We start from the raw sequence: 24,380 nt of genomic DNA, 5'->3' as shown, positions 1-24,380 counted from the left end.
CTAAACAAAAGTCATGGGAGGACTTTGGCAAGAATATAGAAAATAAATATCAAGAACGTGGCAAAATATTCTGGAGGTTGTTGAAGAAGCTTAGGAATGGAGGAAAGAGTGCTGTAAAAGGAGTTAGAGATGATAAAGGTGACATGAAAACAGGAGAAAACGATATCCTTGAAGTATGGAGTAATTACTTTGAATAACTGCTAAATGAAACAAGCAGTGATGACAGCACAGTGATAAAAAACACTGACCAGGCATGCAGTCAGGAGTACATATCCATACTTGAAGTAGAAAAAGCCATCAAAGGCTTGAAATGTGGAAAGGCAGCAGGAGTAGATGATATTTGACCAGAAATGCTGAAGTATGGTGGTATAAAAGTCTTACAGTGGCTGCACTGCATAGTTCAGAAAGCCTGGACAGAGGGACCAATTCCCGATGATTGGAGTAGAGCTCTCATAGTATCCATATATAAAAATGGAAATAAAACTGAATGTGAGAATTACAGAGGTATTTCCCTACTGAGTGTTCCTGGCAAGATCTATGCCAGTATACTTGAGAAACGGTTGAGAAAAATTGTGGAAGAAAAGCTTGGTGAAGAACAAGCTGGATTCAGGCCAAATAGAGGCTGTCAGGATCAGATCTTCACTTTACGACAAATAGTCGAGAAAGCATGGGAATATAACAAAGATCTATATTTAAGTTTTGTCGATTTGGAAAAGGCATATGACAAGGTGCCAAGAGAGAAGCTATTCAATATGCTGCAGTTATATGGTGTCAATGGGGCATTATATCAAGCAATACTTAGTCTTTATTTGAGTTGTAAGTCAGCAGTTAGAATTGAAGGAAGTATAGGAAGATGGTTTAATGTTAAATCTGGTGTGAGACAAGGATGTACATTATCCCCTCTGTTATTCATTATCTATATGGATCACATTATGAAGGAAAGTGGTATTAAACCTGATATCAAAATTGGAGATGTTAATGTCAGCTCCTTGCTTTATGCGGATGATGTTATACTTCTAAATAAATCCGCTACAAGTCTGCAAGATTCTCTGACTAAATTGAATAGCTGTTGTAATAGATATGGTATGAAGGTCAGCAATAAAAAGACAAAGACAATGAAAATAGGCAGAATCATTGAAAATGTCAACTGTGTTGTGAATGGAGAACCTGTGGAACAAGTAAAACATTTCAGCTACTTAGGCACAATTTTTACTGAAGATGGTAAATTAAATATAGAAATAGACAACAGAATCAGCAAAGCTGGTATGGTGGGAAGTCAATTGAATAAATTAATATGGAATAAGAGAGGAACACTAAATTAGCTGTATACAAGACTGTGTTCAAACCAGTTTTAACTTATGGATCTGAGAGCTGGGTCAGAAGTAAAACACTTGACCAAAGACTAGAGACCGCAGATATGAGAGTCCTGAGAAAGATTAGAGGCGTGAACAGATGGCATCAATGGCAATATCATATTAAAAATGAGGATATTAGGAAAGAACTTGACATTGTCAGCATCCAGGAATGCATTAGCAGAGCTAATCTCAGGTGGTATGGTCACTTAAATAGAATGGGAGTGGAAAGATTAGCAAAACAAGTGTTCTCTGCCAGGTTGGCAGGAAAACGACCCAGAGGAAGACCAAGATATAGGTGGATTGATACGGTACAAAGTGCCTTAGACGATAGAAATATAAGATCTGATAATGTTGGAGTCTTGACAAGTAACAGACTGATTTGGAGGAAAATTGTAGATAGGAAGTTAGTAATGATGTAATTTTTTCATGTAGTACTGTCATATCCTGTACACCCCTTGAGGGTACATAGCAGGAATTTGATGATGATGAGTTTTAGATAGTAAAATAAAGTGAGTTGATCATATATATCCATATATGATCAGCATATAGCGTATATTCAGACTAATATAGGATTAACTAATGTGTTAATTAGATAAGGGATTATGCTTATGGTTGTATGAGTTGAATTTATTATGGCGGCATGATCGTAATACCCATATAGGATCATAGCCAATGTGATAAGCTAATGTTAATTTGTAAATGTTTTCTTAGTATTGAATTGAATTATATTAGAAATTGAATTGTACCATACTAATGAGTTTAATAAACCTTTGTTCATTGATAAAACAGTTGTCTGAAATTGCTGCCCAATGCACCACTTGAAAAACGTACGAACCTAATCATGCAGGAAATTAATGTGTTAAAAAACGAGATAAAGTGTCACGACTGCAATATTGTTTCACCTTCAGACATATTTTAGTACTTTCTCCTTGTTTTTGTATTTAATATCTCAAACTAAATATCCCAAAAGGCGCAGTATAATATAAATATTAAGGCCACTAAGGGGAGAAATAGCTTAAATATTTGTATTTTGGGGTGAAATTTCGTACATAGATAAAAGTTGAATATAGATGAGCAGAATTTCACTAGATAGAATAATAATCATAAATTGGGACCCAACACTTCCAACTTCACATCATCCACAAACAACTGAATGTCTCCTTGCAATCCATTGCTTATATCATTGATATAAAGATTGAACAATACATTTCCCAGTAGTGAGCCCTGTGGAACCCCACTTGTAACCTTCTGCTTCCTTGATATTGTCCCATCATACACAACTCTCTGATACCTATCAGTCAGCCAATCCTGAATCCATTTGACTAACCTGACATTTAAATCTATGTACTGCAACTTAAATATCAGCTTATCGTGTGGCACCCTATTAAACGTTTTGCAAAATCCAAAAAAATGGCAGTGTATACCTTTCCCTCATCAACTGCTCTTGTCACTTTATTATAAAAGACAAACATATTACTAAAGCAAGAGCACCCCTTAACAATTTCATGAAATATAAGAATAACATTAATAATTGATATTGCTTTAGTTGCATGTTACACAGAAAGCTTAGCTAATGCATAATTTGTTTCATTACTGTTCGTTTCAATTTGTAAGTGGAATTCTTGGAAAAGGGGAGGGAGTAACAAACTTGCTGCAACTACTGTAGATAACATTATACATTATTATAATTTATGTATTTTTTTTTTTTTTTTTATGTTGCTCCTATCTCCATGAAAAGTTATTTGCAAACTTATAGTACATCTTGTACTGTGGGTGGGCTAAGGATATATATTATTTTCGTTTTTATCAATTTTATATATTTATCATAAAAAGATCGAACGAATATTGAAAAGAGCTGTTCAACTCTGAGTGCACAGATGCACTAAATATACAAAATATGGATGGGGAACCAATTAAATATGAAGAAATAGAATATGCTCTAAGTCAAATGAAAACAGGTAAAACACCAAGTCCTGAAGATCCCTATCGAATTGTTAAAGAAATTAAACGAAAACACAATTAATGACCTAAAGCTTATTTTTTAATAATATCTATGATACAGGATACATCCCTGATGATCTAAGGAAATCCATCTTTGTCACTATTCCCAAAATTCCAAGAACTTTTGAATGTCAGAATATAGACTAATAAGTTTAACAAGCCATGTTACAAAATTACTACTGAGAATAATCCTAGAAAGAATAAAAGTCACTTAGAAATAGAAGACACTCAATCAGGTTTTCAAAAAAAGACAAAGATACAAAAGAATAAATTTTCAATTTGAAAACATTATGTGAAAGAAGCCTCAATAACCAGAAAAGCATATATCTTTGTTTTATTGATTACACCAGAGCATTTGATTCAATAGATCACAAGAAATTAATACGTATCCTACAGAATAATGGGTTAAAAGGAAAAGATCTTTGTATAATTACAAATATATACTATAATCAAATTGCATCAATAAGATACAAAAATGCATATTCTGGCAACTTTGAAATCAAAAAGGAGTAAGACATAATATGATAAGAATGTGTCTTATCATACTTACTGTATAATATATATAGTGAGCAAGTTTTTAAAGATATTGCAGAATTGAAGGAGGTGTAAAAGTAGGGGGGGTAGGAACTTCAACAACTTTAGGTATGCAGGTGACATGGTCTTTATAACTGAATCTGAAGATGATTTTCTAAACTTAGTCACAGAAATTTACAACAGAAGCGTAGATATGGGATTAATTATTAACCTGAAGAAAACAAAGTGCATGATTATATCAAAAGAACCAATTAATAAGAAACTAAATATAACTGTTAACCAAAAGAAAATTGAACAGGTTCAATCTTGTATATATTTGGGATAAATGTTTACAGACAGAGGAAATTCCCTTTAACAAATAAAAAGAATAATAGAGATATCATGAAAAGCCTTTATTAATATGAAACTGTTCTAACATCCAGAGACATTAACTAGACACAAGAAAAAGATTAATAAAGTGCTATATCTGGTCAAGCCTTCTTTACAACAGTGAAACATGGACTCTAAATAAAGAAGCAGTGAAAACATTAGAAACTTTCAAAATGTGGACCATCAGAAGAATGTTGAAAATATCATGGGCAGAGAAAATGAAAAACGAAGATGTTTTAAAGAAAGCAATAATGAAAAGAAAACATTAATCAAAATCATTAAAGAATGGAAACGTAAATATTTTGGACATCTAACTAGACAAGAAGACATTCAGAAATTAATATTAGAAGGGAAACTGGATGAAAAAAGAGGGAAAGGTAGAATGTGGTTTGAAGAGATTAAGGACTTGATTGGCTTGAGTTGCCATAAATGTTTCAGAGCAGCAAAAGAAAGAAAAAAGTTCTGACATGGTTGCCAACCTCTTCCTAGAGTATGACACTTGAAGGAGAAATTTTCTTAATGTATATATTTTTTACATAGTCCAAAAACCCTGCTCCAGAGATCAAACATGTAACTTTTTCAAGCCACTTTAGGTCACCGATAAGCAGTAAAATGTGTTTTATTTTTGTAAACCAGATCCATACAAGTGCAGAAACTAAGCATTCTATGAAATGATTTATAATAAGAATTAAAAACAAGATATAATTTAGAAGAAATAGCAAACTTTTTAATAATACCTTTCCTATTATTTTATAAGATAATTTTTCATGAAAGTAATTATGTTCAATAAAGATTTTTGAGAACAAAAAAAAAAAAAAATAATAAAAAAGCCATATAACCATAATTAGGCAATATTAACAGGGAAAAAATAGATTCTAGCATTTCTTTTTCCAGGCTGATGCAAGATTTACATGGTTTTATTTCTATTTTTCATATACATCAATGCCTCGGATAAAATATACAGGCATACCCTGAAGTTACATGTTAGGTGGGACCAACAAAAAGTGCGTCAGTCGAATTCGCGTAACTCGGGGCATAATTTTGCATGTAATTTATATATACAAACATACAAAATATTAGTTAATTGTTACCCAAGGTTTACAAAAACACCTATATTTTTTAAGATTCATTTGATGGCATAATGTCTTTTTCTTGTCACGCAAAATTTCTTCTTAGCAAGCTAATAATTTTTTTATTCCTTGACAATTCGTTCCTCGTTAGAATCTATGTCCTCCAAAATCTGTAAACCATTCTTTTATGATTATTCTTACTGTGGATTCCTGTAGATTGAACTTCTTTGCTAGCTCACAAATTTTTATTCCGCCTTCAAAATCCTTAATAATGTTGAGTTTTGTTTCCAAAATCAATGTTTTTCTTTTCTTGCTAGCTGTAGAAGAATCGGACTTGCTTCTTTTGGATGACATTATTATTTGTTATGTGATAAAATTTTTATCAAGAACATAACATTAAACAATCGCAAGGCTTGTAGACTATAAAAATCGTGTATGAATGGAGACCGCGTGAAACACATCACTGCTTGTTCACAGCATGTGCGACACTGGCAAATGCGGCTGGCACCGGAAAGATACGACTAGTGGTGAGGCGTGAGGTGAGACGGGAATACGTACATATAAGAAACCATGTAACTCCGGATTCGCGTAAGTTGGGATATGACTGTATTTCTTTTTCAGAATGGAAGTTTCTCTTATTTTGTCTTGCTATTAACAACTAGGTAAGTGAAAAAAATGACTAGAAATATAAAAATATATTCTATATTGTATTGTATCTCTATTTAAAATTACAACTACATTGCATATACTATAAGGAACTCTGTTTTTTGTGCTGCTTAGTAGCACTGGCTCTGATGTGCAGCTAAGAATGCACGTTAAATGTTCTCCTGAGTGTGAAGGATCATCACACCTCTTAATGGTGATAATTGATGGCTAGCACTTCCTATCTATGTTTCTCCATCTCTATTGTCTGCTTCATATCCACACTTAGTTGACAGAAAACTACGTTTAGGCCAGTAGGGAGGTGAAATGTCAGAAATTGGTTGTTCTCAGACTACCTATCAGTAAAGAGCATGAGAATAATGATGATGATTTCTCTCATATTTGGATGTAAAAGATCCAAAAGTGAGAACATGTGAGTTCCTTGCTAAGGAGGATGCAACAAAGTACTAATTTCATGTTGTTTCCCTTTGACTGTAATTTTTGTGCATTTATTTTTACATTATTCTAATATTTTGAATCACATTAAAAATTATTCTAATTTTGTGAATGTTTTCAAATAACAGTTCTCTTATAATTTATATTACATTTTTATGTGTTTACAAAGTTATATAATCTAAAGTACATACATTTAGATGATTCTAATTCATATTTGGTAATAATTATTTTATATGCAGTAAATTAGAATTGCAAATCTTTCAACAAATTTTATTTGATTATTCTAATCTTTTGATTTGGAGGTGTAGATGACAATTGTATGGACCATGGGGTAGAATGCCCTCTGGCAAGGAGTCCTTAACTCCATGGAAATATCACTAATAATAGGTGACCATGGTACACCATCCAGGTTCATGCCTGATTGGTGAGCCAGCACAGTTTTTCGAGTGCTGATGATATACTTTGAAAGATTATTAAATAAGTGATAGAATAATGGCAGAAATTTTTCAAAAGGAAAGAAAAGCAGTCAGTAGTACTCAAGTAGAAAAAGCCATCAGAAACTTGAAATGTGGGAAAACAGTTGAAGTAGATGATATGACTGTTAAGATATGATATATAAGCTTTTCATACTACACTGCACAATTCTGAAGGTCTTCTCAGTAGGTTGAATTCCAGGTGATTTCACTCAAGCTCTCAGCTATATAACTGTAAAAAAAAGAAAACAAAACTGAATATGAGAATTAGACAAATTTCCTTAGCATTACAAGTAATATTTATGATGAAAGCATTCTTGAGAAGAGGCTAAGTATTCCAGATGATTAGACTGGAGCTCTTATAGTACCTGTTTGTAAGAAGGAAAATAAAAGAAAATGTGAAGAATTAAAGAGGAATTTCTCTCCTGACCATTCCAGATAATATTTATTCAAGTACACAGTAGTTTCTAAATTGAATTTTCTCAAGAAGAGGCTAAGAAAAATTGCAGAAGAGAAACTTGGACAAGAACAATCTGGATTTAGTGAAATATGACAAATAATCGAGAAATCATGGTATAATAACGATCTGTATTTAGGTTTTGTACGTTTCAGGAAAGTTCTGAACGGTGCCAAGAGAAAAGCTTTTCAAAATGATGACATTATATGTAAACAAGACTTTATGTTGTGGTTTATATTTAAAAAATTGAATTTTTTAATTACTTAATAATTTATTTATGAAAATAAGCAGTAAAAAGAATGAAAATAGGTAGAAACATCGACATATCAGCTGTATCCTAAATGAGGAACCTATTGAACAAGTAAAACATTTCAGCTATTTATGCACAAATTTTACTGAAAATAGAATATTTAACTTGGAAATGGAGATAGCAGCAAAATAAACAAAGCCTGTATGGTAGGGAGTCGAGTGAATATATAGAATAAGAGAAATTGGCAAAAACACTAAACTAGCTGTATATAAGACTGTTCAAATACATTTTAACTCTTGGGTCCATTTTATGTTATGGATCTGAGAGCTGAGTTATGAATTATTGAAAGACTAAAACGACATTGAAGATATTAGGAAGGAATTTGATATTAGCATTCAGTGATATGCAGAGTTAATGTCATTCATAAACAGAATGGGAGAAAAAAGGTTAGTAGGAGAAAAATAAGAAAAAAAGGATTGCAAGAAAAAGATTAAAGGAGGAACAAGATCTAGTTGGAGTGATGTGCAGTTAGAAACACCGAGTAAAATAAAAGATCGGATAATATTGAAGTCCTAATATAAAACATAGCATATTATTCCCATACACTGTACTAACGTACTGTAGTTTGACCAATCTCGTGTATGGGCCCAACATTTAAAAACAAATATATATATATATATATATAGTATCAGAGATTATTTTTGCACCATTATAGTAAATATGTTCATGATTTTCTAAATGGATGTGTTTTGTCTGTCTTGAATTTAGGAAACATTCAGAAGTCTGGAGCAGGCTGTGGAGTTCTAAAACTTTATTCACTTCAGTGGTACCATTGAGATTAAATTTGAAGTTGTGGAATATCTTTCCTACAGTCGAGACTTATATTCAATGGTGACTGTAGTCACCATTGAAATTCTGCTTATTTCCTAAATAGAAAGATGTTGAGAGTATCCATTATAATAGATTTATGGACTTGGCTGCTATTTGAGATTAAAAACAACAACAAACAACTTGAACATAAAATTCTATGTTTCAAACTTCACAGTTAGAACAGTACTATTATAGCTACAAAATGACTGATTAACCTGTCTAGCCTGACCTTTTATTATAAAAAATAAATAATAAATTATTTATTTTTTATAATATTTTATAAATTATTTATAAATTAAAACAAAATAAAATAAATGAAAATGAACAAGGCAGTTTTTCAAATGAAGTTTAACTTATGGATCTGAGGCTAGGTTAGAAAAAAAAAATTTGATCAAAGAATGGAGAACTCATATGAGAGTTCTGAAAAAGATTAGGGGAGAGAATAGATGCCATCAGTGGCAGTGTCACATTAAAAATTAGGGTATTAGGAAAGTTCTTTCCTAATAACTTCACAATGTTAGCATTTAGGAATGAGTTAACAGACCTAATCTCAGGTGGTATGGTCACCTAAACAGAATGAGAGGAAAGATTAGCAAAACAAGTATTCTTTTCCAGGATGGCAGAAGAAAGACCCAGAGGAAGACCAAGATCCAGGTGGATTGATGCAGTAAGTAGTGCCTTAGAAGAGAAATTAATATAACATCTGATAATATCGGAGTCTTGACAGATAACATATATTTGATGGAAAATTGTCAGTAGGAAATTAGTAAAGATGTAACTTGATCATGTAGTACTAACATATTGTGCACATCCCCTCGATAGCATGTCAGGAAATTGATGATGATGATAAAAGTAAAATTAATTACATCAGGTAATTATTTATAAATTTTACTACTCTTTATTTTTTACAATAAGAGGTCAGGCTGTGCACATTAGGCATTTTGTAGCTTAGAATAGTGGTGTTATTTGCTTTACTGTATGTTGTGTTATACAACATACAGTAAATTCCTGGAAATAACCTTAATGTAAAGGTTGAAACAGAATTTTAATGCTATTAGTTTTTATCTTGAATATTTGAGTCCATAAATCTATTATGAGTGCTCTTCATCATTCAATTCAACTGAATGAAAGGATCAGGATATCCATTTTGAAAATGATGAACAGGTCAAAGTAGAATGACAGCCAAAACTAAAAACAAACTGAGTTTTTCCTATGATAGTGATGAAGAACTTGTGTGGTGAAGAAAAGGAGGGAGATCATATTGAGAAATAATTATGAAAATCAATTACACTCCATATGGCATTTTAAATTAAAGATACCAAGAAATTATATTCTTGTTTAATCCTTTATCCAAGTGCAAGAAAACAAAGCTTGTGCCTGAAGTATTTTCAGGCCTGGGCAACTGATATATAGAAGCTAATGATTTCACATCACTTGCTTTAGTATCCCATAATGCATAGCATTATACATGTCTGTAAAGATATGTGTTTTGCATTATGGGATTTTGCGTTATTCTTAAGGCAAGTGAAGTCATGAGCTTCTATATACAAGTTGCCCAGTCCTGAAATACTTAAGGTGGTATGGTCACCTAAACAGAATGACCCAATTACAAAGTTGAGGTATAAACTTTATTTGCTTACACTTGGATAAAGGATTAAACCAAGAATATAATTTTTTGGTATCTTTAATTTATAGTATAACTTTGAAAAATTTCCAACACATATGGTATTTTGTTTATTTCACTGACATTTCTTTTAAGTAGGGAGCTACTGCAGTGAAGGCATTATTTTCAGAATACCCCTCATGATCTTGCAGGTTTTATATCTGCAAGATCATTGTATTGCTCCAACTGCTAAAGTATGTAATATAAGCATTTATATATTTATGTATTCCAAAATATTCAAATAATCAATAGCTACATTTCAACTCAATAGTAGACAAAATTAACAATAAATTCTTAGAATGATTCTAAGTGGAATTGGTGAGTGGGTTTATCCTCTTAATCGTTATGGAGAAAAGATGAGGAGCATTTGGAATAGTGATAAGGTAGATGTAAAATGACTTATAAAAATTAAGTCCTAGGGTATGTGGATGATACGGTGCTTATAGCTAGTAGTGAACTAAAATTAAAATCTTTGTTGAATTGGTTGAAAATATGATGCATGGACTTGAGTAAAAATAAAACCAGTGTAAAACTTAATCCCAGAATGGGACATTAGGACTGGATGAAGTTGACTATTTTCGTATACGGCAGCACAAATAAGTGAGGGGAGTGGAAATACTATGGAAATGAAATGTATGGAAAGATTTTACAGGGAATAACAGCAGTCTCAGTATTACAGAAAATTTGATTGGTTTGTATTTATATTTTGTCCTGAATAGTTCAGAACCAGAGACTCTCACAGAAAGGATGGGCAATTTTGAATTATGCCTAGAATTTCCTTGACATCAAAAAAAAAAAAAAATTGAAAAAATTCTGAAATTTTTTTTGTACGGATGTGCATGGAAGTTATGATAAATAACAGGACTATTTGAATACTGAATGAATGAATGAAGATGGGCTGTCAATTTCTGGTTTAGCTGACCAAATTGTATTTTTATTGGTTTAAACCAAAATAAAATGATATGTGATAAAATTTAATGCTGGCTTGGCAGTCACTCAGTTAAACAAATCACCTGCTGTTTTTGTTAGAGAATCAGTGCAAAAGAGCAAAAAGTTAGCTACTGGAACAGACTCTTAACTTATCAAAATTCAAGATTGGCACAATTAACATAACAAGCATCAATAGAAAAGAAATGGAAATAGCAGAAGAATTGGATAAGTATTAAATTAACTTGGATGGTACCAAAACAAAGAAGACAAAAATGGATAGGCTTCTATGCAACAAATACAAGATGTTATATTCAGTCAGTAATGATGAGAGAAAAGGAGTAGCAGTAGTATTCAACCCTAAATACAAGGATAATCTTCTTGAATGGCAGGCAATTTCAAGTGGAGCAATAAGGACAAATATTGGAATTGGATTGAGACATATTTGTGACCATTGTCCCACAGATGGTTCTATTAAAAAAAAAGAAGTTTTTATTCTTTAGAGAAGGCAACCAATGCGCATGCACGCGCATATGGAAAATTGGTCCTTCTTGGAGACCTAAACTGTACCATGGAAATATGCGAAAATTTTGGAGAAAAAAGTAAAGCTAATAAAAATGGTAAGTCCCTACTGGATTTCTATTCAGGATGCGAACTAGCCATGTTCTAACATAAAGATGTGAACAAATTCACATGCAGAAAAGACACGGGACATTAAAAAAAAAAAAAAAAGTGTCATTGACTGTTATTGTTGATAGCAACATCTCTATCCAGGTCCAGGACACGACTATATAGAAGATTTAAATTAGGAAGTGATCGCTATTTAGTTTTGTGCAGGATAAAATTGAATATCATGTTAAAAGTGTTAGTTTTAAAGACAAAGTTAAGCAACTTTGAGAGGTGAACTCAAAAACACAAATATTATTCAAGAATTGGGACACAAAGGTCAACTGTCATCTTTCCTCATTGTTAAATGGTGTGAAAATCAGCATTAAATTGGTTGTAGATATTCTTCTAATCATTTTAATTAGAAGTGCTGAAATAGTTTCATCAGAAAAGCTACTAAATGTAAATTTTAGCAGTGGTGGATGAAGACCATAAGTATGACTTACATGCTCTGATGGTGAGAGAAAGGTCATTCTATAATTGTCCACTTTCCTTTGAACACACAATTGTAGAGTGCTGGAAGAAGCCCCTGAGGGGGGGCTTCCCCCCTCCTCCATACCTGTAAACAGAATCATCTTTAGTGACTATTAATGTCTCTAAGTGGCTTTGTGTGCATTTACCAAGAATTTTTTATACAGCATTATAAAACAGTATTTGAAACTTTTCACATATAATTTATGAAATCTACTGATATTTCTTCAGAATGGTTTAGTATTTATAGCAAATGATATTGTCACATGACAGTCAAGGTGAATACTATGCTAGTAATCTCTGCTAGGAGATAGGACTTCACTTACTTCTGAGATTTTGTTAGATAAAAATCAATATATGATTCATCACTAATACTAGGTAAACAGAATGTGGAGGTCATTAATTTTTGTTTTTGTTTAATTTTTAGTCAAATTGAATGCAAGGTCCACCTTACCGGCCATTATGGATCAAATATGCATCCTCATACGCTTCGTATCCATCATATATTTCAATGTAATATCAGTGGTATTAAAATTTTAATATGCACTTCACATCCATGATAACCTTGATGTCTGTAGATGTCTTGGCTGGTTGCATGGTTAACTGAATAAATTACCTTTGCTTCCAATTGTTATTTGTAGAAAATTAAGAAATTATAATTTAGATAGGGTGTTTCTAAGAACTTACCTGTTTAAATCATGATCATCAGTTGTAGATATTATAGGTTGTTGAATATTACTTACCAATGATACCTTACAAAAAAATCAAAATAAAGGATTGATATATGTTAAATTGTATTGCTCCAACTAGAGTATGTAATATAAGCATTTATGTACTTTGATTTAAATTTTCTTAATTTGCCCTTTTTTAGTGGACAAATATAAAACTGCCACAGCCACCAATGTAAAGAAGAACCTAAGAAATGTTCCACAAGTTGTTCGATCCAATCCACTGGATAGTTTGAACTGTAAGATTAATTTTGCCTATAGATTTATGTTTTTAACTAATTCAAATTATTCCAGTTTACTTTTTGCACACATTAAATTTAAGCATTTGTCTCCATTAAAACAGAATAATTCTGCAAAAAAATCAACAAAAAAACTCCTTAATGATAATTAAAATTCATGTGACTAGAAACTCGAGACCATATTAAAATATTGTATCAAAGATACAATAAAATCAAATTTATTTTACTTTAGCACATGCCAAGAAAAAACAAAATTGCATTTTTGACTCTCAAAGTTTTAGTAGAAAATTTAAGTCATTAAAGAAGACAACTGAATAAAGGGAAAGCTGTTTCTTGTTGTAGATCTGAAGTGAGAGAGAAATAAATTTCTCTCTCATTTCTCAATTCCCGTTCCTAAAAATTTGGATAAAACAGCGAAGTGAATGTAATTGGTACAGTAGCGAACAAATTAATCCAAACAGTCACATTTTAAAGAAAAGTTTTAATTTTTCAAGAAAATAAGTACAAAATTGAATTCTAAATTTACCTAATAATTTACATGTACTACTCTGTTCCTAATAAGTTCATTAATTTGGCATGGACTCTACCAATGTAGAAAACATTTTTTTATGTCTGCATCTTGAAACCATACTTTTATAATTGATTGTGTTAAGTTGTCCTTTGTATCACAATTTAATTTTCCAAGTCTCTTTTTTGCTATGGCCCACAAATTTTTTTTTGGGTTAATGTCAGGAGAGTTACCTGGCCACTACTGAATGTTGTGATTTTTGAGGAACACTTTCACTTTTTTTGAAGTGTGGCATGGAGCAGGATCCTGTTGGAAGATGAGTTCTTTGTCTTTCTGGATCTGTGGGACCACTCTTTTCTCCAATATTTTTATGTATTGGTGACTTTTCATCATAACATCAACGTTTTTACACATGATCCTGGACCATCATGTGTAAAACAATCCCAGAACATCTTTTTACCTGGGTGTTAAGAAGCTTTTTGAAGGTGGGTCAGAGAAGTCTGATCATCTGCTGATTTGTGAACATAGGGTACTCGCTTTCCTTGGACAAAGAAATGACTCTCATCTGAGTATATGACCTTTCATTTCTCAACAGTTCAATCTTTGTACACTTTTGCTAACTGGAGGTTCTTTTTCTGCATAGCCTTCATCAATTTCTTTTTTGGTCACAGGTGTGTAGAGCACACCCATGGAATAGCAATATCACCGATATTATATTTTTGCATTTATTCCTGTTGAAGACTCCCCTAATTGTTTCCTGGCTTCGTGTGATTCCTAAAATTACACACAATGTACTGATGCTTCATGAAGAGGATACTTTTTGAAACGTAAACATTGCCTCACATTCACATTAGTAGCCCAGGTTTGCTGTCACAAATATGGACACCTCTGAGCTCTTTGAACACATATCTGTACAGATGGCACAGCAGGTCAAATTTTTAGAATTTCAGTGGTTTTAAACCACCCAGAAGGTTAGGTAGGGTGTGCTGAGAGAATAGCATCCAGAAATCAGTGGTTGTAATTGGTTAATGAGTTGCTGTTTTTGTTTTGAGTTTCGTCTGTTTCGCATATATGAAGTTTGAACTGATGTGTTTAGGACATCAATATAGACGTTTTTAATATATAATTTTCTATAAATAAATCATCATCATTATCATCATCAAATTACTGCCATGTACCCTCAAGGGGTGTACAGGATATGACAGTACTACATGAAAAAATTACATCATTACTAACTTCCTATCTACAATTTTCCTCCAAATCAGTGTGTTACTTGTCAAGACTCAAACATTATCAGATCTTATATTTCTATCGTCTAAGGCACTTTGTACCGTATCAATCCACCTATATCTTGGTCTTCCTCTGGGTCGTTTTCCTGCCAACCTGGCAGAGAACACTTGTTTTGCTAATCTTTCCTCTCCCATTCTATTTAAGTGACCATACCATCTGAGATTAGCTCTGCTAACGCATTCCTGGATGCTGACAATATCAAGTTCTTTCCTAATATCCTCGTTTTTAATATGATATTGCCATTGATGCCATCTGTTCATGCCTATAATCTTTCTCAGGACTCTCATATCTGCGGTCTCTAGTCTTTGGTCAAGTGTTTTACTTCTGACCCAGCTCTCAGATCCATAAGTTAAAATTGGTTTGAACACAGTCTTGTATACAGCTAATTTAGTGTTCCGACTAATTTCTTTCTTATTCCATATGAATTTATTCAGTTGACTTCCCACGATACCAGCTTTGCTGATTCTGTTGTCTATTTCTATATTTAGTTTACCATCTTCAGTAAAAATTGTGCCTAAGTAGCTGAAATGTTTTACTTGTTCCACAGGTTCTCCATTCACAACACAGTTGACATTTTCAATGATTCTGCCTATTTTCATTGTCTTTGTCTTTTTATTGCTGACCTTCATACCATATCTATTACAACAGCTATTCAATTTAGTGAGAGAATCTTGCAGACTTGTAGCGGATTTATTTAGAAGTATAACATCATCCGCATAAAGCAAAGAGCTGACATTAACATCTCCAATTTTGATATCAGGTTTAATACCACATTCCTTCATAATGTGATCCATATAGATAATGAATAACAGAGGGGATAATGTACATCCTTGTCTCACACCAGATTTAACATTAAACCATCTTCCTGTACTTCCTTCAATTCTAACTGCTGACTCACAACTCAAATAAAGACTAAGTATTGCTTGATATAATGCCCCATTGACACCATATAACTGCAGCGTATTGAATAGCTTCTCTCTTGGCACCTTGTCATATGCCTTTTCCAAATCGACAAAACTTAAATACAGATCTTTGTTATATTCCCATGCTTTCTCGACTATTTGTCGTAAAGTGAAGATCTGATCCTGACAGCCTCTATTTGGCCTGAATCCAGCTTGTTCTTCACCAAGCTTTTCTTCCACAATTCTTCTCAACCGTTTCTCAAGTATACTTGCATAGATCTTGCCAGGAACACTCAGTAGGGAAATACCTCTGTAATTCTCACATTCAGTTTTATTTCCCTTTTTATATATGGGTACTATGAGAGCTCTACTCCAATCATCGGGAATTCGTCCCTCTGTCCAGGCTTTCTGAACTATGCAGTGCAGCCACTGTAAGACTCTTATACCACCATACTTCAGCATTTCTGGTCGAATATCATCTACTCCTGCTGCCTTTCCACATTTCAAGCCTTTGATGGCTTTTTCTACTTCAAGTATGGATATGTATTCCTGACTGCATGCCTGGTCAGTGTTTTTTATCACTGTGCTGTCATCACTGCTTGTTTCATTTAGCAGTTTTTCAATGTAATTACTCCATACTTCAAGGATATCTTTTTCTCCTGTTTTCATTTCACCTTTATCATCTCTAATTCCTTTTACAGCACTCTTTCCTCCATTCCTAAGCTTCTTCAACAACCTCCAGAATATTTTGCCACCTTCTTGATATTTATTTTCTATATTCTTGCCAAAGTCCTCCCATGACTTTTGTTTAGCTAGTTTTACACAGTGTTTAGCTTTCTTACATTTGTCTCTGTATTCTGTAAGAGTAAAAGCTGACTTATTTGCCAGGAACTTTTGATATGCTTTCTTCTTTTCCTTCACTGCCTCTTTAACTTCCTGTGTCCACCAGGGAATTCTGATTTTTTTATCTTTGCACACAACCTCACCACATGCCTCTCTGGCAGAATCAATCAATGTTTCCTTCAGAGTTTGCCACTGAATCTCCAAGGTTTGATTCCTGTTCTCAAACTCTTTCATTTTCTTTTCAATAATATTTCTGTATTTTAGTCTACAGTTTACATCTGAGAGCTGCTCAACTTTTATTCGCTTTAAAACTTTCTTACATGTTATTCTTTTCAATATGAAATTCAATTTTATCCTGCTCAAGACTAAATAGTGATCACTTCCAATTTCAAATCCTCTGTACACTCTGGTGTTCTGCACCAGGGAGAAAACATCACTATCAACAATAACATAGTCAATGAGACTTTTCTTATTCCTAGCCTCTTCTCCATGTGAATTTGTGCACATTTTTATGTTGGAACATGGTGTTAGTAATAACCAGTCCATGTCCTGAGCAGAAATCCAACAGATATTTGCCATTATTAGCTTTGCTCTTTTCTCCAAATTTTCCCAAAATATTTTTATATGTCTCACAATCATTTCCTACTCTACTATTTAGATCCCCAACAAGGACCAACTTTTCCTTTTTCATTGTGTCAGTTGCTTTTTCTAAAGCCTCAAAAAATTCCTCCACTTCTACCTTAGTAGAACCTTCTGTGGGACCATAGGCACAAATAAGTCTCATTGTCCAGTTCCCCATTCTCATATTTGCCCACATTACTCTACTTGAGACTGACTGCCATTCAAGAAGATTAGCCTCATATTTTGTGTTGAATACTATGGCTACTCCTTCTTTTCCTTGATTGTTATTGCCTGAATATAACATTTTGTATTTATTGCTCAGAAAGATCTCACCAGTTTTGGTCTTTTTTGTTTCAGTCACCCCTATTATGTCGATCTGGTACTTATCTAATTCCTCAGCTAGCTCCATTTCTTTGCCATTCAGTCTTCTTACGTTGATAGTACCGATCTTTAACTCTGGTGATGTTGAGTTGGGGTTTAATAAATAAATTGAAACTTTTTTTTTTCATATTTACAATGAGAAACAGTGTTGATGATCTACTGAATGTCCTATTTTTCTGCCAGAGCTTTTGCAGATTGTATATGATTATAGTCGAAGGAGGTTGAAACTTGTGTATAAATAAGTAAAACTAATTAAACTAATCAGTCTGGAAAAACAGTAATTTCCCAAGTGATTACTATTTCCGATTTCTTTGGGTATTATATGTCTGTATTTAGAAATCGTATCAAAATTCAGATTATCTGTGTCTCACTCTAGTATTTGCCAGTGACAATCTGATCTCACCATGAAGTGTAAGCCCTTTATTATTATTATTATCAACACCCGACCTCCATGGAATCAGAGACTCATTGTGGGAGGTACTCACTATTGCATACAATGCTCATCCAACCTTGTCTTAAATTGATTCAATGTGTCCACATCCACAACACACTCAAGCAATGCATTCCACTTACCAACCACCCTCCATGCAAAGAGCCTTCTTCTCATTCCTTTGCTCACACCCTCCTTATACAGTTTCCAGCAGTGGCCTCTTGTTCTACTTCCCTCTCCAATTCTATGAAAAATCTCTTCCATATCTACCTGATAACAACCCCTGACCAGTTTATATGTTTCAGTCATATCCCCTCCCCCTTCCTCCTATTCATAAGGCTTTCCAACTTACATTCCCTCAATCTGTCCTCGTACTCCACATTCCAAAGACCACTGACTACCTTTGTGAATCTTCTCTGTACCCTTTCCAACATATCCTCGTTACCATGAAAACCCAGCGACAAATCTGTGCACGATAATCCATATGAGGCCTGATCAAGGCCTTATACAATGGAATCATAACCTCTCTATTTCTGCATGTCAGGGTTCTCCGCATCATTGCTGTTATTCGATGTGATGTCTACACAACTTGTGCAATGTGGCCCCTGAATTTCAGGTCCTTGTCCACCATCACACCTGGATCTCTCATCTCCTCTACTTCTGTTAAAGTTTCCCCACCAAGTGTATACTTGGCATCCCATCATCACTTACCAAATCTCAAAACTTTATGCTTGGCAACATTGAACTGACAGTTTCACTTACCTGCCCATTCATGCGATCTATTGAAGTCCTCTTGTAAGGCATTAACATCAGCCTGACTGTGCATTGCTCTCCCCAGTTTTGCATCATCTGCAAACAGCTGGATATCACTAGTTAAACCCAACCCAATATCATTAACATACAAATTGAACAACAATGGCCACAAAACTGACTCCTGTGGCACACCACTGGCGACCTTTCTCTTTCGGGATACTGCACCCCCATATACAACTTTCTGATACCTATTTGACAGCGCCAGTCACTGATCCAACACAGAAGTCTATTATCCAATCCCATCTCTTTCAATTTAATTAAGAGCTTGCCGTGTGGCAGTCTATCAAAAGTCTTTGCAAAATCCAAGTGCACTACTGTATATGCATCTCTCCTCTGTCCAAGGTATTTGTCACCTTGTTATAGTACGTAAGTAAGTTAGTGAAACATGATCTCCTCTTAAAAAACCCATGCTGATAACCACAGAGAATACTGCTGTTATCAACCCATTTCTGTATCCTGCTTCTCACAATCTCTCCAGGACCTTCACCACAACTCCAGATATACAGACCGGTCTATAATTTGAAGCTACAGCCTTATCACCACCTTTATGCAGTGGAACAATTTTACCCTTCTTCCACTTCCTTGGAACCTGTGATGTTGCAAAACCCTTGTTAAACAGGCATGCCTATGCTACTGCCAGTTCCCTGGAACATTCTCTTAAGATGTGTGGTATATTTCATCAAATCCTATCGCCTTATTAACATCAAGGTTATTTATTTCCTGAAATACCTCATGCTCACTCACAATTAAGCTATCCTCTCCAATGTCCTCTACACTTAAGTTCCTCATGATTCCACCCTGATCAGGATGAAAGACACTTATAAATTGATCACTGAATACCTCAACAATGGCTTCTGCAGCAGTTATCATTCTACTACTTTCATCCCTTAACTTCATCTTTCCATGATCATTCTTCCTTCTACTTGCCACATATCTAAAAAAAACTCTCTAGAGTTTTTCTTAGCCTGATTTGCCAATTTCTGTTCATACTCTACTTTTGTTTTCCTTACTAGCTGAGTCACTCACCTGGCTTGTTCTTTATATTCTTCATGTGACTGATTACCATTATTCATCTTGTACTTCCTCCAAAGGACTTTCTTTTTCCAGGTTTCATGCTTAAGCTCCACATTCATCCATTTTACACCAACCTTATTCAGCCTTTTGCCCTTTGGGATACATTCGTACATTGCTGTTATGTATTTCTTTGTAAGTTCCCATGCGACATTTATTTCCTTACCGCTCAACTCCTCGTTCCATGTTATAGCTTGAAGTTGTCTCCTATGCTTGTCATAATCACCAGCCTTATAATTCCACATATATCTTTTCCTCGCAAAAGCCTGCATATGACTAGCCACAACACAGGTGATTACTTCATGATCACTTTCACCAACTGGAGGAAAATGTGAAACCCCTCTAATAATTACATCCTCTGATGAAATGATGAGATCTAGAGCTTTTGATCCTCACGTGCCTTTCTTTACATGCTACCTGAGATAGTTATCTCTCAAGAACTCGAGAAATTCACTTTCCTTATTCCCAAAAGTGGATAGTTTTTATCCACTCTATTTTTAAAATTATTCCATGAAAAAGGATCAACAAACACACATTCACTGCATAAGTTTCTCTGTCTCACACTGAATCTCCTCAAATTTAAGCCCAATTGCTTCTACTTGCTCAGAAAACAGTAACTTCCTCAAATGCTTATGACCCTCCAAGTTCAGATGTAACCATTCATAATAATTACCCTTCCTTTGTTCACTTATCCAAGTTGTTTATACATTTCTTCATCACCACATTCCCAGGCCTATAGCAACATCCAACTAAATGTCTTCCTCTCAACGTCCACATTACATCACACTGCCTCATAACCGTTGCCACTATTTCCCTCTTTCATGTCTACCTTATGTGGACTTAATTCCCCTGCTATCATCAGCAGCATTCCCCCTCCCTTCCTGCCCTTTCTATCCTCACGAAAAATACTGTACCCTTCCATTTCTATTCCCATTACGGTATCATCTTCATTCAACCATGTTTCACTTATTCCAATGATTTCGGGGCGAATAAACTCAATCACTGAAATCATTTCATCCCCTTTATTTCTGATACTTCTGGCATTTGTAAAAACAAATGCAACAGTTCATTTTTGGGCCTATAGTCAGTCCTATCCAAGCCATATGCTGTTGTGATTTCCCTGCTAATGTCAAAAATTCCTCCCTCTTATTTCGTATGCTTCTTGAATTAGTGTACAAAAACTGCAGATTCCCTTTACTTCTTATACCAGCTTTAGAACTGATATTCATTCTACTAATTTTAGTATTCACAATAGTCCCATGCCGATTTTTATCCACTCTATTTTTAAAATTATTCCATGAAAAAGGATCAACAAACACACATTCACTGCATAAGTTTCTCTGTCTTACACTCAACCTCTTCAAATTTAGTTTCCCTGCCCAATTGCTTCTACTTGCTCAGAAAACAGTAACTTCCTCAAACGCTTATGACCCTCCAAGTTCAGATGTAATCCATCTCTTGCATACAGCTGTCTTTTGCCTTCAAACACACTCCAGACATCAAAAATTTCCAGACCTCTTTTTTTTGCACATTCTTGCAATCGTATCATTCATTATCATCGCTCATCTACTTAGCTCATAATTGTCAAAACGAGGCAGCACACACTATCCTCCCTTTGACACTTTTCTTCTTCACGATATCCAACAATGTTCTTAAATCTTTTGCTACTCGATTAACACTACCAGGTCACTCGTGCCCACCATAAGTATCATCTTTTCTGCATCTTGCCCTCTCTTTATTGCTAAAGTTCACTCTCCCTATTGTTCTCCCAGACAAGCACTCCTCAGGCATACTGCTCTCCAAACCTTTAATCATTGAATCACCATGGATTATACCACTCATAACTTCATTCACACCCAAACAAGCGTCACTCACTCCCTCATTTTCTACATGCTTCTGCATCACTCTCCCAATTTCAGTACATTCTCTCATCACTCTCCCAATTTCATTACTTTCCCTCATCACTCCTTTACTTACTCCCTCACTTTCACATCTCATTTCCTCTCGAACTGTTGTGCATTCATTATGTTGACTCCCAATCACTTCCATTCTATTCATTACTCCATCATTTACCAAATTTTCACTCATCCTTAAACCTGTTTTACTTACCTCAACTAAAGTAATCTGAATAGTCCTAATTTCTCTACTCATCACATTTAACTCAGTCTTAATATCCTGAACCTCCTCTCTGAGCATTTCCAATTCCTCTTGCAGGAGATGAAGTTCCGACATTTCAGAACCAAAAAAGAATGATGAGCTCTTCTGACAAGAGTCTTCATTTTTAGTGAAAGTTGGAAAATCTGCAGATGCAGCATTTGTTGGACAGTTAATTGGAATACCACTCCTCTTTAACTTAGAGAGTGGAATAGACACAAGAATTGAATTGCTATCAAGGGTTGATGAATCACCATGCTCTGTACCAACACAGACTTATTCCATTTGCCCTTTAGTGACACATGAGGTTGCTGCTGCATGTTAAACTTACGATCACTGGAACGAGCTAAAGAAGGCAATCCATAAATATTGTTCCTTATCTTAGGATGAGCACCACTAGAAGAACAAGGAACAGGTGAAGCAGGTGATCCAAATGGCAAGACACCAAGCCCAAAGCCAGACATATCCTGTGCAATATTGCATAATGCCAGTGTCTTAGATGGCACAGAACAAGGAATCAAAGATTGTTCATTACCACATGAGCTTTTCATATAAATGGCACACATGAAACACAGCTATTGTTCATTTGCCCTTTCTGCTTTCCATATTTAAAATTATGTTACTTGATAAATTAAAGTATTCAAAGTTATCCTACAATTAATTGCATTGGACCAATTAAGATGAGCATTTATGTGCTATGCAGTCTTAAAACTTTCATACATCAATAAAAATGCAATCATACGGTCAAATTGATATGAATTTTGTAGCACGGGTTGTGTGAGCCACACTACAGCATACCCAACCTAAATGGGCACGTGAAGTCACTGATATATAAACATATGCACACACTGCTTGGAAAGAAGTCAACGTACAACCTCATGGGCAAGGTGCATCGTGCCATAGCTGATATAAATTGGAGGTGTGATGCTCCCAAATCAGTGCAACAGTGTCCAGGTGAAATAGCTGCCAGAATGAGATGGACAGAGTTTGATAGAGGTGTTGTATTAGGATGCTATGTAGCACGCCTGTCTGTTCAGCAAATTTTTAACATATTGGTATATTAAAGGTCAACAATCAGCGATACCATATTAAGTTGGAAGTGCAGAATCAACTGCAAGGGCTACTCACAGTGCACAATCCACTTCATAGCACCCTACCATCACTGAATGTGATGGTAAGGTGCTATGAAGGATAATATGTAAAAACCACCAAGAGCATGTATGGAGGGACATGTAAGCTTTGAAAGCTGTTTATAGAGTGACAAATCACACTACTACACCCTCTACCAAGCAGATGGACTGGTTTGTGTCTGGTGGATACCCTGTGAACATCTCTTACCAGAGTGCATAACCCAGCTATGAAATTCAGAGGTGGCAATGTGATGGTATGGTCCTGTTTTTCCTGGTGTGACTTTTGACCTCTTTGTGGTGCCAAGAACATTGAACTCAGAGAGGTACCTAAACATTCTGGACAGTGCAGTGCTCCCCACTTTGTGGCATTTCTATGGAATTAACCGTTGTTTCTTTCAGCAAAACAATGCAATGCATCATGAGGCTGATGTAACTGCATGGTTTGTGGGTATAAACGTCACCACACTTGACTGGCCTCCACAGAGATGGTCTTAACCCTATTGAATATCTGTCGAACTGGAGCATTGAGTGAGGTCAAAGGATGTCAGCTCCACAACAGTCCATGACCTCACTGCATGTCTATAGGAAGAATGGTCCAAAATTCCCATTGATTGCTATCGTATGCTTGTGGAAAGTATGTCCAGTAGGATTGCTGCAATCATTGTTGCAAAAGGTTTCTTGCACCCGGGCCCTTTTATAGAGAAGGCCGGTCCTGGGTGGTATGGTCACTTAAACAGAATGGGAGAGAAATGATTAGCAAAACAAGTGTCCTCTGCCAGGTTGGCAGGAAAAAGACCCAGAGGAAGACTAAGATAGAGGTGGATTGATGCAATAAAAAAGTGCCTTAGAAGATAGAAATATAAGAACTTTCATCTAGATTGATTTGGACGAAAATTGTGGATAGGAAGTTAGTAACGATGTAAATTTTTCATGTATTACTATCATATCCTGTATACCCCTTGAGGGTGCATGTCAGGAATTTGGTGATGATGATGATTACTTATGATTTTTCAATGTTGTTTGGTTTTATTGTTTCTGCAAACCAATTAAAATATCCATTGCCCAA

The 24,380-nt window shown here is 34.7% G+C and overlaps 1 protein-coding gene across 1 annotated transcript in view; it reads left to right on the top strand.

The window, feature by feature from the left end:
- LOC150104307 (tRNA-splicing ligase complex subunit RTRAF-like) overlaps positions 1 to 24,380 on the top strand; it is a 178,644-nt gene that overhangs the window by 65,473 nt on the left and 88,791 nt on the right. The window contains exon 4 of the mRNA XM_090396290.1: positions 13,076 to 13,171. Within this exon, the coding sequence (XP_090252416.1) occupies positions 13,076 to 13,171 (96 nt within the window). The remainder of the gene's footprint in view (positions 1 to 13,075; positions 13,172 to 24,380) is intronic.

The sequence above is a fragment of the Typopeltis vanoorti genome, chromosome 8, assembly GCF_054136105.1.
Source record: "Typopeltis vanoorti isolate ZY-2024b chromosome 8, IOZ_Tvanoo_1.0, whole genome shotgun sequence".
In the NCBI taxonomy this organism is placed as follows: Eukaryota; Metazoa; Arthropoda; class Arachnida; order Uropygi; family Thelyphonidae; genus Typopeltis; species Typopeltis vanoorti.
The sequence above is the reverse complement of the archived record's forward strand: the minus strand, read 5'-3'. Positions and strand labels throughout refer to the sequence as shown.